The following is a 14,591-nucleotide window of genomic DNA, read 5'->3' as shown; positions in this document are numbered from 1 at the left end:
CTGTGGATAATACAGACCATACAAGTATGGTGTGTGTATACACAGAAAAATTCTTTTAGTTTTAGTCATTGATATCTTAGACACATTCATACAAAAGTTGATTCAGACCTACAAGGGCCCCACAAAAAACTATCTACAAACTAACAATACACAAATATCATGCATACGGTACACACAAAAACATATACATGCATGCATACAACAAGGAGTCTATGCATGCATGTATATGCAGGAAAGGGGGCTGGAAGGTCACCAGCAGGTTTATGTTGAGTATCAAAACCAACTTCAGTGCTGTGCTCTTCCAGGTGATGTGAGTGTATGTGTGGAACCACACTGTCACATCCCAGTCCTGGAAAACATCATCTAGAGTACACGGAAAGGGCAGTTTGTTTGTTTTCAGACTCAGAGTAGATGCAGCCTCAAGACCTCACGCTAATACTGGAACAAACACAGAAATATATACACATATCGATTTACAGTCACAGAAGAAGAAACAAAGCCAATGCCAGTAGAGATACTGGATTGGGTCATGCAAGCCATGCACAAGGTGAAGTCTCAAGCCCGTGCTTAGGACGATGGGAGAATGGCTGGAATCCAAGAGGGCGGTGGCAGCAGAGGAAATAACAGGAATAGAACTAAACACGAAGGGAGGGTTGAGACAGGGATTCAGGGGAGGACAGGGTTGAAAGTAGGGAGATATTAGATGAAGCTAGGTTGTCAAAGGAGAGGATTGCAAATTCTGGAAGGGAGCTGGGTAGTTCACATTCAGGATTCCATTCAGTTCATATCTATGGTAAAACAACATAGAGGACAACAACACAAATCTAGGATGAGGCTTTTAATGTCTACATTCAAATTGAGGGACACTGGATCTAAACCATTCAGCGGGACATGACACGAAGAGAATAGGTCACGTTAAAGCAACACAACACAGAAAAAAAACCAAGCAACCACAGTTCAGTGTTCCTGCTTCAGATAATCTGCATGTTTACGCGTGTTTAAGGACATGTGTCTTGGACATGGTACAAGGAGAGGGTAAGAGACAAAGAGGATTCATCTTGGGCTTTTATTAGCAAAACATTACACCATGAGCATTTCAGATTAAGAGGTCATCATTAAGGGCATACCTTAAATATGGATAATAAAGTGATTATTAAAAGTATAAATAAGTTAATAAACAAACAACCTCAAAACCCCAAGAAAATAAGTACATAATTCTGTCTGTCAACTTTTTGGCTGTCCTTCAGGATGAGAGAAACCTCCGTGGATTCGAGAGGGCTTGCTGCGATGGCCATGATCATGGGTGAATGACAGGCATAGGAGAAGTAAAGAGAGAGCTAAGCATGCCTCCTGCAGCCAATTCACAGGTTACACAAAGCAGACAGGAGCCAGTGTAGACTCTGAGGTGTCAAAGAACATATCAAGAAAAATGGAGGAGAGTTTAGTCTTCATGCTTGGGATTAGGGGAACAACTACAAAAAGTCATTCTATGGGCAGCAGGCATCTTTGTAAGACGGAAATTAAAGGTGGGGCAGGAGACGGGAAGAGTGGAGCAGGAAGGAAAGCAGGAACACTGACCAAGTTCATTGGACCTGAGAGAGTTAAGTGTTACCCGTTACCATGCACCCAGGTTCATTCTCTCCCACCATGCACCACAGTTAGGTACCACCAGCAAGCACCGGAAGCCAGGGCCAAGGGCATTCTCTGCTAGAACATACCATTAACCGAAAGAAGACCACAATGCAGCTACATTCATTTCATTTGTATTCTTTGTTATTGGTTTAAGTAATAGTTTTGTAAGGTGGGTAAAAAGTAAAAAACACACCAACCTTCTCGCAGCTCTGAGGGATGTAGGGGGTTTGATGCAGAACACAATGAAATGAGGAAAGGAGAAAAACAAGGGAAACACAGAGAGAGTAAAAAGGCCATATCAAGGCTTTCAACTGCTACTTGAACATCTTTATTTGCTCTAGTTAATCCTTCCTATCTCAGCTGAAAAAGTTAGCAATACCTCATGGACTAACATAGTATTAGAAACAATAGCTAGCATCATTTTGAAATTTTTCCACTGAAGAAGGTACACATGCCTCATGCAGCATAGGAGGTCACCATTGTGAGAAAGAGGGTCAAGGGGCTTTCAAAGAATTTGGAGAAGAAATGGTTTTTCTTCATATTCTCCCACCCCACACTCCAGAGAAAGACAGGAGAGAAAAGCATCCCCACGGAGACAAAATTATCTCAGACAAAAATTTCAAAATCAAGCTAGATATTTTCCTAAGGGAACCCATCCTATTGTAACTTAAAGCCTGCGCTTTTATCTGTTCCCACCCACACCCATGCCTTTTGTGGTTATTCGCAGACATGGAGACCAGGAATACGAGCCTTTTCATTGGACAATAATGCTATAGAAACCCGCTTTGAGAACGCCAGGGAAGAAGAAATACTTGTTTCTAGTTGAAATGAAAGGCGCAGCCATTCATAAGCTCAACATTTAATCATCTCTATTACTTTATAAGAAAATACGATTGTATCCTCACTCATTCTTCTCCAAAGGACAACTGATATCATGTGTTAAAATACAATCACTGTTCCCTGGCAATCAAGAGATTAAACTTTTCAGAAAGTGAATAATTAAAAAAACCCTGTGTGTGTGTGTGTATATATATATATACACACATATATACATATATTAGTACGTGTTTATAAACAACTAAGTATAAAAAGAAGGAAGACAATACAATTGTGCTACTTGCATGTAGCATTTTTCTCTCTTTTTTAAAAGTTAGCAGCTTTATCCTTACAGCTCCACAGCAGAAGTCTTGAAGACATAAACACCTTTATGCTTGGAGTTGCACAGAGAACTGATTAGTAGCACACCAAGCAAGTATTTCAGGGTTTAATAGGGAAACAGCAACAGAAAAAAAGAAGGAAAAGAAGAAAACCTCAAACCAATGCAAAACACAGTTCAATCAATGCACTTAAAATAGAAATCAAGATGTAAAAATGGAAATATACTTACAAACTTCAAGCCACAGGATAGATTTTACTCAAAAGTTGTCAAGTTTTCCCTTAACCATGCATTTAAAATGTTTAATTTTCTACCTACTAAAATGCTTCAGCTACTGTCACTATTAGCACATCAGCTCATTAAGTCCTGACATAGTCACACAGACCCCTGTGGGTATCTCAACTCCCCCTGAACCTGAGAGAAGACGTGATACCAGGGTTACGTCATTCCTACCTCTGACATATAAATTGGCAGGGGCAGAATAGCGAGTGCCCGCGCTGTTGGTGGCAACACACTCATATTTCCCTTGGTCAGATTCTTCGCTCTGTTCGATCTGAAGGGCTCCTGTATGGATATAAAATATATTGCCAAAGAGATGGTCAGAGAAGGCTTTCTCAGTGAAGAAAGCTAAACCTCTTAACAATATGAAAAGCCCTGCAAAGGAAGATCCGCTCAACGTCGATTCAATCTCTTGCTAAGGTGCACAGACAGAAAATGATGCGATGAGAGAAACATACAGAGATTATTTCTTTTTTTTAAATTGTTTACATCATCAATGCTAGCATAAAAAAAAGCAATATCTCTTTTCCCAAGCAAGGATTCTAGGCATAATTAATACGCTTATTTCCTAGACTAATAAAATGAAGATGGGTGAGACTGCTTCAAGGAAGTATGGCTTTTAAATCAAACGAAAGATTAATTTTTGGTTTTGTTTTGTTTCATTTTGGTAACAAAAGTGGCGCAAAAGAGAGGTACGCTCAAAAAAAACCAGGCCGGGTTTTCAAGAAAGTCTTCTGCTGAAGAAAGCCAAAAATACGCAGCGAGCAAAAAAAGGCTGCATGAAGCAAAAAAATTAAAATTAGTCATTATATATCATGAAAATATTACTTAAAGAAACAAAACTCCCTTAAGACATGCAGATTTTTAAGAAAAGAAAGACCAGTTTGCCACGACTTACAATCATTTATTATGTTTGCTGAAAAACAAAGAGTAGTTGAATTAGAAGGTTTTAAAAAAGTTAAAAAGCACGGCCTATGCCAGCCCGGAGAGCCAACCAACCACTGCTGAGGACCTCGAGACGGATCCCCTAAGACACCCATCAAAATCCACCAGTGGGATTAGCAGTGTGGTGTCACAAAACCCCAAGAAAAATACAAAACAAGAATTATAAAAGAAATGCACACTGAGTCAAAGTCTGAAAAACCAGCAATACCACATACCACCAAGAATACTCAGCACCTTTTGTCTCCAGAGCCTGAAGGACAGAAGATCGAAAAATCCAGAGGCGAGTAATCCAAGAAAAAAAGAAGTGGGGGAAAAAGCATTGCTGTCAGGTTGTAGGCGAGTGTGATCAGGTGGAAAGGGGAGTCATTCTTTGACTTTTAAGACAGTAAGAGAAAAAAGAATCGAAGAACAAAAGCAAAAACCTTTTGAAAGATAAAGACAAAAAGCAGGTGTTCCAGGCTGTCTTCTGCATGTCTGCCACTGTTCTCCAGACCATCTTGACTTTGGTCCAGAACAAGAACAGCTAAGGAAGAAAAAAAAATGATCTTTTTTTTTTTTTCTCCAGTTGGACAAAAAAAAAAAGGAAAAAGAAGAAAAAAAGAAAAAAGAAAAAAAGGAAAAAGGAAGAAGAAGAAAAGGAAAAAAAGAGGGACAGATGGTACGCTGTGACTGGTCTGTGGTCTAAGGACCTGGATATGCTTTCTTTGAAGCATATCACAACTTAAAGAATCATTTTCATAAAGAAAGAAATGAACAAAACAAAGAGAAAAAGAAAAAAGAAAAGAAAAATTCACAAGATGAGAGTCACCGATCATAACCAAACAGTACAAAGGAAAAATATAAAGTTGATGGACATTATTGGAATGGTTTTGAAAACAGGACAAAGATGAGAGTGATGAAAGGACAGAAAGAATGAGTAAGATCATTCTGTGAACGTTAGTTCAGCACTCTTACCTCTTATTGGTGTACCACCTGGGTGGATAATATGAATGCAAATAAGATTAGAAAGAAGAAGCATTAGTACGAGAAGAAGGAGGCTAGGGCTGGGGAGAAGAATTAAATTAGATTTACAGAATTAAATAAGGTCTTAAAAGAAACTTGAATTACTATACTGGTAAAACAGGAATATATTAGATAGTATTATTAGATCATAAAAGCACGTTGCATTATACCACAGAGGGCAAAGACCACAATAGGCAGCATTGCCTTTCTCAGAGAAGCAACTGCGTTCTTAGGTCTGGGGCCATATAGGATTAGAATTATATCTTATATGCCTCATAGTCTTAAAAAAAGAAAGAACTAAACAATATTTTAAAGACATGGTTGAGGAAAATACTGGCTAATCTATTTAAGTATATATATAAATATGCGCATATATATATACTGTTATAGGAAACACTACAGACTAACTGGAGACGAACACTGTTCATTGGATATATCTTATGCTACTTACTATGCTACATCTGTGTGATATAACTTGTGTACTATTTTATTTCTACACAGTGTTCTTACGATAACAGTTCTGCGGGGGTGTGCGTGTGCGCGCCACTAAGGAAATCTGGTGTCTACACTGACAGTTAGTAAAATGCATGCCATGCATTTTATTATTAATAATCATCATCATCATCTGAATATGGAAATTAGTGGGGGTGAAGTGCGCTTCAGAACTAAGCACTTACCAATAGATTCTGGAGATTTAAATACGGAGAGAAGAAAGACAGCATAAAAATATTATTATATTCCTTATAATTTGGTACAAATTTTTCAGAGTTAAAGCTTTATATACTAAATCATCTACGTTACATGTGAATAATTAATTCTTTATTTACAATAACAGAATGCTAATCTACACAATTCTGCTGACAACAAGCAAAAGAGGCAGTTAACAAGACGCTTTAACATCACAGGACAGGTCAAAAGCTGAGAATTCTGGGAAGACAGGCAGTTAAACAAGTTAGAATTCTGTATCGATATTACTACCAATGCCAAAGTAAACAGCTTACTAGTACACGTCCCTGTGAAATTACCTAGGGACAGCCTCTAAAACTGAACAAATTTAGAATTATCTCTACTTTTAATCTAAAGAGAGCAAAGGGATAAACTTGGGATGGGGGTGGGAGAGGGAGAGAGAGCAACGGGTAGCGAGAAAGAGAGAGAGGGAGAGAAAAAGAGAGAGAGGCAAAAGCTGGAGTCTACACCAAAAGCAGACTTCTGTAGATCCAGTCACTGGAGGGCTCAAAAATCTTTAGTGTGGGCGCACACTACTGTGGCTCGTGTGTAGAAAACACTCACTCACAATAATATTATAATCATATTTATAAAAAAATCCCCTCCTTTCACTGGTACTTTGCAAAGGACATTATAAAAAATACATCTGGTTACTCAGGAGATAACATTTCTGTGTTTTATGTATTAGTGAAAAGAAAGGAGATGTACCCAAACTTACTAAACTTTGGTAGTTTGATGAGTTCAAATGTAGAAAAGACAGAGAAAACACACTTTAATAAAACAATCATTTTAGCGTTTAATGTGAACATTTTGGGTTTTTAATGGATATAACCATTGGAACTCCTTGCAAGTTGTGAATGAAGTCCAATGTTGAAATAAATTTGTTTCAAAAGAAAACAGAGAAATCAGAAAGAAAGAGAAAATGGATCCATCAATTACTGCAGAAGAGCAGTAAATTAAAAAGTTATCAAATATACAGTCACAGCAGTGAGCAATGTGGATTAAACAGAAGCTGCAAAACACGGAGAGGAGGAGAAAGACAGACTCTGAAACAGGCCATGACATTACAAACGTGGACAACACATCAAATAACAGAGAAAGAGAAGAGGGAGAAAAATCAATACCTAAAAATAAAAAATAAATAAAATAAAAATAAAAATAAAGAGAGAGAAAACGAAAAAGAAAAATTAAAATTCGCTAGGAGTTTGTGGAAACAGTAACACGACCCTACCTGATCGTAACTGCTTAATACGGCCATTGTTGTTGCTTGTGTCGACGGGTAAGAAATCTTTAAACCAAGTGATTTCTGGATCCGGATTCCCACTGGCTGCACAAAGCATGGTGGCAGTGCGTGTACGCTCAACCACCTTCAACTGTGGGCCCATGTCAATAGTAGGGAAGCCCCTGGGAATTTGATCCTCTGCAAGACAAAAGGTGATACAAACATGTTATCACGTCAGATACCCACGATTCAAGAGATATTGACCATTAACCTCTCCCATTAACCTCACATTTGTTGAGAAGCTAGCACTAGTTAGCACTCCACTGTTATGTCAAGGAACGTTGCTCCTGGCTAGAAGAGTGAACAGTCTAAGGAAGAGGCCAACAGCCTAACAAAGAGCTCAGAGGTGTGTGATGAAAAATCATGACCAAGGTGTGCATCGAGCTCTCTGGGAGCGCAGAAGGAGAAGTCACTGTACAATACGTGCCTGAAGTGGTCACTGAGCACCAAGAGGATGCTGTGAAATGAGCTTTTAGGAAGGAGTTGAGTTGGCCAGAAAGAAAGGAACATCAGAAGTACAGGCACGGAGAAGAAAACTTTTCCTAGAGGGAAAAACATTGCTCCAAGAGAACTAGCTTTATGAGGACATGGGGAGCAAGCAGGTTAGCTGGACTAAGCTATCTGTATTCGAATCTGTTATGTTTTTCTTTTAACTTTCAGGTAAAACTCTATTTTTTCACCCAAGCACAGGTTCACCCTGAATGAATTCCTTTGCACAGAGTTTCAATTAGTCAGAAAAGTATCTGAAAGTCTCCCTTACAAAAGAAGAAAAGAACAAAAGCAACTCAAAAACGCAAGACGGAAGCATACATTCCTTAGGGTAAGAGAATACTTTCCTCCATTCCAAAGGCCTGCACCATTTTCAGTCATTAAAAAGTTGGAACTCCTAAATTTTGAATCTTCAACTCATCCAAAGTTCATCTCTCCCACATCAAAATTGCCCCAGAGCTTAGATCTTGAGAAATTAAAGTCCTCTGAAGTCCCTCAAGCATGACCCACATTGATACCCTGCATGGCCAGCTCTTCCAGTTAGCATTAGAAAGGTACATTCTATTCAAGCACTGAAGGAATTTTAGTTATATGGGTGATAATTATCTGAATTAGAACTTGGCTGTGTGAAGACTATTATCATTATGAAACATCTTGACTTCCAATTGGGCCTGGTGTTAATTAATCAACATTCCCTCATGACCTCTGATGAACGGTCATCAGCCACCAACTCTAAAATGACACCCAAGCACAACCAGTGAGCAAAACAGAAACCATCAGCTGTGGTACCTAGCTTCTACTTGGATGTCCCCTTCAATTTCTGGCATGAGCCTCTGAGTCTTGCTACAGATGCACGATGTCAAGAGAAAAGGTTACATTTTGGTGACGCCACTGCATTGTTGATCAAATCTATGTGTTCTCCACTGTCTCTGTACTTACAGTGTAAACTCACATCTCCTAAGTCTGGCTAGCAAAGTCTTTTAAAATCAGGACCCATTTTTCTCAGCCTCGCATGGGTAACCTCCCTCATAGGGAACATTTCTTCTGCCCATACTGAAATTCTCACCATTCCCCAGACTAATCATATCCAATAAGTACTCTGTCCATGTCTCTAGAAAGCCACAAACAAAATCACCTTCTTTATAAAGCTTTTTTAAACTCTCAAGCAAACTTAATTTTTTCCTCCTCGGTAATAAGCACTGCAGTAGTAAGTACCTAAATCTACTGTCTTGTATGTATTCATTCTCGTCAGTTTATCATTCTATAATACACATCTCTCCATGCCTCGCTTCTATCAAAATCCCCTGTCATCAAGCTCGTCTGGGTTGACAGATTTCCAGAGAACTCCAGCAATTCCCAAGCCTAAATATGAATATATCACAGTAATTAAAAAGTTTTCTACTACACATAGTAGAAAACTACTTATGGTAGAGTTTGTCAGAGGAATAGTCAGAACAAGAGAGAGAGATTTTGAATGTGAACAGTAAAAGAATGTCAAAATACTACCAAAGACTAAAGCTCCCAAGAAAGGGAAGGTATCCCAAACATTAAATGCAAGTCACTGTAAGAGAAAATTAAGGGGCTAATAAGGAAAACTAGACTCTGGCTCTCCCACAGGGAGATTTAAGAAAAGTCCAAGAGAAGTTGCTGAAGCACAGTTGGGTTTGACACATGGATTCACCAGAGACTGTTTTTCTGTCCCACCAGCTAATTACAGCCAGACACTAACAAAATAGTTAACTTTGATGAGCTCCATTTTACTTAAGTTGAAAGATGTGCCTATTTTGAGGAAGCAGCAATACCTTCCATTTCTTTGAATGCTTACCCACTGTCAGCCAACCTACATCTACAGTGGACAAGTGCCAGAAATAGTGGTTAAGAATGGAATATCAAGACGATTTCTCATGGTTCCAAGGGAAGGTTAAAAATTACAAAGCAGATAAAGAGTATTTTGCAAATTAGTCTACACTAATTTTAACACTCTGTTCCACTTGAATTTTATCAGGCCTTTTTTTTTTTTCTAAATGACTAAAGCTTTAGTCAGTGTATCTACATCTAAAGTTTAGTTTTAATGTTATTTGGGAAAATAAAAACATGAAGCAAAAAGCTCAATAGCCATTGTACCACACACATTATATTGTTAAACTATTGACCCAGAATGCTTCAAAGGATAAAAATAACTTGCCTCAAGTGCCCCAAAGTCAACTACACTGCCTTAGACTCCTAGAAGTAGTAAGTTTCTAAAAAAGCACTTATATTTTGTTCTTGTTACTTTTCATACTTAAAGCAACCAACCTCAGTTGATAAAAAAAAAAAATCCCCTTGGGATTCCTGAGCTGTTTCTGTCTTTCCCAGGGCATCGAGTCAGTCCTGTGGCATCTAACTACTAGTCACATCATCTTGCATGAACACTGCTCTTAGTCACTACTCTTCTTCTACAAGTTCATCTCTCTGAAGAACCACGGCAATATTCTATACCCATCAGTGGCAAGTGTCAAAGACTTGAGATTGGTGAGCCACTTACTAAAGGCTCTTACCAAAGAAATTTAGAATTAATAACCATTTATAAGAAATGAAGACCTCACCTTGGGGAGAGCTGACAAAATTGACTTGTGCCCTATGGAAAGCAGTCTAATACATTTGCATGACCTTTCTTTTCCTTTTTGGCTCATAAAGAACACTCCAGAGCCCCCTTTCCATATATACAAGTGCACAACGAAGATAATCTTTCTTGCATACTAAACGGACAGAGAATGTAAAGAGAGCTCCTTTCTTATTTTTAATAAGGGTAATTAAATTCTATCCATCCCCCCTTTGCACAGAACCTCTTTGAATGCACTTTCTTCATTAAATTTTCATGAGAAACATCACAATGTAACAGATTCAAATAGCCAGAGCTGTTACACGTTGACAGTTGTGGCTTGTTTCCAATTTGACTGTCAGGTATTTGGCAATAAAACTCAGTATTCAACATAAAACGAACTGTGGAAATAATGAAAATTCTAATTGGTATGCTTATCTCAGTGGGCGTAGTTTAGAAGATGTTAATTGCTTTTTTTTTCACCTCTACATTTATTAGTGATTTACATAAAACTGCCTTGGCCATTTGATAACATCAATTTTGACAGCTCATCAAATGTATGGTACCAGGAACTTGAGAAAAAAAAAATCAATACCCTTTATATGATAACCACATAAACTTTTATAGAAAAATCCAGAATCAAAAATTAACAAATTGTCATTACATTAGTAGGTTTAAACTTTTATATGAGGCAAAAAGAAAAACATTTTGTCCTATTCATTAATGTGCTCATTAAGCTTTAAAATGCCTTACTTATCACTGTTCCATATTAATATTCAATCACGCAGAATTAGCTACTAATTCATCAACAATTTAAATCAGACTTGACCTTCACAAAGCCATTTGGTCTGTCATTTTGAGAGGCCATTAAAGGGCAGATTACTACATACTTGTGCTTAGTGAATCGTAGAAGTCATACATATTTTGTTTGGAATAGCAGCTATAATAGACCTAGAAATATAGCACATTCTTTGAACCTGTTTGGGGTCTTAATGAAACACGCATATGAAACTTACAGTTCCATTAAGGAAAGAGAAAAATGAACAACAGCATTTTTCAGAGTTAACGTCCCATTGCGGTAAAACTTTTGTTAATAACCCCTGACCTCCCCAGGAGTTGAAAGGAATGTTAGGGGAAAAATAGCCTGACTTTGTTTTGTAGGGACTTATGCTTTAGATATATGTGAATGATCGAGCAGTAGCTTTTGCATAATTTGCTCAAACTACTTTCTTTGTTTATCCGTAAACCATTTTAATGATGCTGTACTTTTGCTCTAATTCCACAAAAACACTCAACCTCTCTTATTTGATAGGGAACACAAAACTAAATTGTCTGCTAAGGCCACAGCCACCTTCCAAGGTGGCCCTAAGCAGTGCTTGCCTAATCTTGCTAGGATTCACTGAATTTAATCAGACAGGTGCTTTGACTCTGGTCCCAAATGATTTAAAGAAGTTTTCAATAAAGGACGGTTGGCCAGGATGCCACATTTCCAATTTTTCAGATTTAGAGCAGATATGTTTATGAAGAAAAATCATATCAGTTATATCAACAGTATGCACTTCCAAAAAATTATTAAAAGATGTGACAAGTACACCTGATCATTTAGGTATTATTGACAATACAGAGGTTTTGGTGAGAATGGTAGTACAATAAAGCAAACTCTGAATCTGGAGGACGATAGAAGCTTTTTTAAAATTTTTCTCATCCCTCTGAATCACCTTCCTAAAGATCAAACCGTTCATCGTGGTTTCTCCTTAAAAGCTTTCAAAGCTCACGGAGGACAGTGCAATGTGTTACTTCCTTCTTAACCACTCTGGTATTCAATAAACACTTGCAATGGACATATTCAGGAAATTTTGGCAACCATTTCTGTATTCATTCATGTGACATTTCTAAATTCCTACTGGGCTTATTTAATGGCACCTTTTAAATTGCTGTTTTATCTTATTACTATTATTTTTTGGCCACACCACAGTGGCATGTGGGATCTTAGTTCCCGGACCAGGGATCAAACCATGGCCCCCTGCAGTGCAAGTGCTGATGCCCAACCCCTGGACCACCGGGGACGTGAAGTCCTAACAGCACCTTTTTAAACAGTTAATCATTCTTTAATTGTTTAAATATAAGTTTAAGAGGTAAAACTATCTTTTATAGTGTCTGAAGTAGTATCAAACTTATAAATTCACAAAAAGAGTTGTTAATGATGGCTTTCTTCATTTTTACAGTGATACGTTTTATTTAAATTAGCAAACGACTTTCATCTTTTGAGATGTGCAATTTATGCTTGGCTCTTTCTTTAATTTAGCGCAGCTGCTTCACTAAAAACACACAATTCAGTTCTTGCTTTCCTACTTTCACAGGAAGGCTTCCCTCATATACTGGTTCTAAGTTCCTACAAGTCAAAATGGCAATCACGTAATAAAAATCTTAAGTGTGAACACAATGAAACTCAAAAGAACAACAGAGTATGTATCTCTATTCTGCTATCCTATCTTTAAAATAATGGGATTCTTGATGTTCAAACTAATGATAACATCCAAGCGAATCACTCAGTTGTGTGTTGATGAAGACACTCTAGGTCTTCTTTCACTGCCAGCAGCAAAAATTTCTCAGTGGCTCGGTATCTTGAAGCTTTAGGCAATCACGATGTATTCTTACAGAAGCACAACTAATTTTTTTTTCTTTTTGAAGGATGAAAGAATTGTGTAAGTGAAGTATTTCTTAACATAAGTCAAATACTACATGCATAATATGAAGAATATTTTCTTAAATAAAGTACTATAGGCTTTAAATATGTTGAAAGGCATACTCACCTGTTACAGAAACAGTACTACCTAAGACAGTAAAAATCCTCTTGAAAAATGTGAATATATTCATCTTAAGATGGTCAAATAAGAAAGTATCTTCATATTACGAACGTTGCATTACAGTAAAAGAAAAAGACCTTTTGAACTACTGGTTTTAAAAATCTACTGGACAGTCAATAGATCATCATTCCTTCTACAGATATTTATTGAAAGCCTTCTTTGTCCCAAGACTGGGCCAGGCACCAAGTATGAAGTAATCTAGAGAATCTCTATATTGTTGTGATTTAATTGTATCTGTAGGATAATCAGATTCTTTGGGAGTAAAAATAGTACGCAGCTCATGGATGGAGGATTGAATGGGATAGAGCATTAAATGTGCCTAAGTACTGCCTGGCGCTAGTGCCAGGAATCTCATAAAATATTAGCATCTATGTACTTACTCTATTCCAAGCTCCCACAAAAGATTTAGGTAGAACAGAGCCAAGTGACTCTAAGCCTTGATATAACAAGAACTGGAGCAATAAACTATAAATGGGAAAAATATTCTATGGGAATCATAAAGAAACAAGGATTATATAGACATGCAAGTGAATTTATGGGGTGGTATCTGTGCCAAGTAACCTCTTAAAAGCTAGTAAAAGCCCTCACTTCTCACTCTGAACAAGATTTTAGGCTCTTTGATTAATCAACAGTACAAAGAAAACAAATCATATTGTCATCTGATTTGCTGCCCCAAGTAAACTTAAAAAATAAAACTAAATATTTGGGACAGCAAAGCTTTGTTGTGAATGACTAAAAACACTGAAACCATTTGAGAGTTATTAGGGTTGCTTGAGGAAGGCAAGGGTGGTATAATAATTATAATTTTCCGTAGACAAGAAACAAAAGACTCAGCAAAATTGTTACTTGGTCTCAGTCATACATACAGCAAAAAAATTTTAAATCTTTTAACTCTAGATTTGATGTATTTTTACTTCATCATGTTTCCTCTATGCCAATTGCTGTTCTTTGCATAAATATTCACCATGAACACGACAGAACTCTTGATCAGAGTCAACTCATCATGGAAGACACAATAAAAATAATTCTAATACTTGGTCATCTTTTATGTTTTTAAGCAGAAAGACTAGAGACTAAAGTTTCATGGGATGTAATAATAATTTTAGAACACTTTTACATATCAAAAAGACTCATCCTTTAATATGTATCAACTGACTTCTCACTTTTTTAGCATTGGTTCCAGGTGAGGACAGAATTCTGCCGTGTATGCTGGCCACTAAAATGTGGATGAGAAATGGAAGATTATGAAAAGGATGATAACTATCAAACAACTTCCCTACGGAGCTCAAGTTCAGCACTGTGCCTCTCTCTTTAAGCCTTCTGTAATTTCTGTTTCATTATCTAGGAAGGGCTATAAGTGGCAGGACTGAGCAGATACCCAAAGACAGTACATAAACCAGAGGAGACAGAAGTAGATGCAGCGGATCAATCCTATGACCTGACACCACACAGGGGTCTCCTCTGTAATCTGGAACCAATAATGACCACCCCAAACGGCTCTGCATAGGAGAAAAGACAGATCGGTGTTTCAGAGGCTGGAAGGCTGAGGGGTTAGCAGCTGGAGTATTTGCTGTTTTGTTGAACAGCAAATGAGTTTTCAAGTCCTTATCTTTCAGAATAAACCACGCGATC

General features: G+C 37.6%; 1 protein-coding gene across 1 annotated transcript in view; it reads right to left on the bottom strand.

The window, feature by feature from the left end:
- The window catches only part of PTPRD (protein tyrosine phosphatase receptor type D), a 397,884-nt gene that overhangs the window by 195,275 nt on the left and 188,018 nt on the right, over positions 1-14,591 (bottom strand). The window contains exons 4-8 of the mRNA XM_057723096.1: positions 6,972-7,160; positions 5,692-5,700; positions 4,967-4,984; positions 3,242-3,352; positions 1,830-1,841 (exon numbers count right to left, since the gene is read on the bottom strand). Coding sequence (XP_057579079.1) covers positions 1,830-1,841; positions 3,242-3,352; positions 4,967-4,984; positions 5,692-5,700; positions 6,972-7,160 — 339 coding nt within the window. The remainder of the gene's footprint in view (positions 1-1,829; positions 1,842-3,241; positions 3,353-4,966; positions 4,985-5,691; positions 5,701-6,971; positions 7,161-14,591) is intronic.

Source organism: Hippopotamus amphibius, chromosome 2 (assembly GCF_030028045.1).
Source record: "Hippopotamus amphibius kiboko isolate mHipAmp2 chromosome 2, mHipAmp2.hap2, whole genome shotgun sequence".
Taxonomy (NCBI): domain Eukaryota; kingdom Metazoa; phylum Chordata; class Mammalia; order Artiodactyla; family Hippopotamidae; genus Hippopotamus; species Hippopotamus amphibius.
Note: the sequence above shows the minus strand (reverse complement) of the source record. Positions and strands in the feature narration are given on the sequence as shown.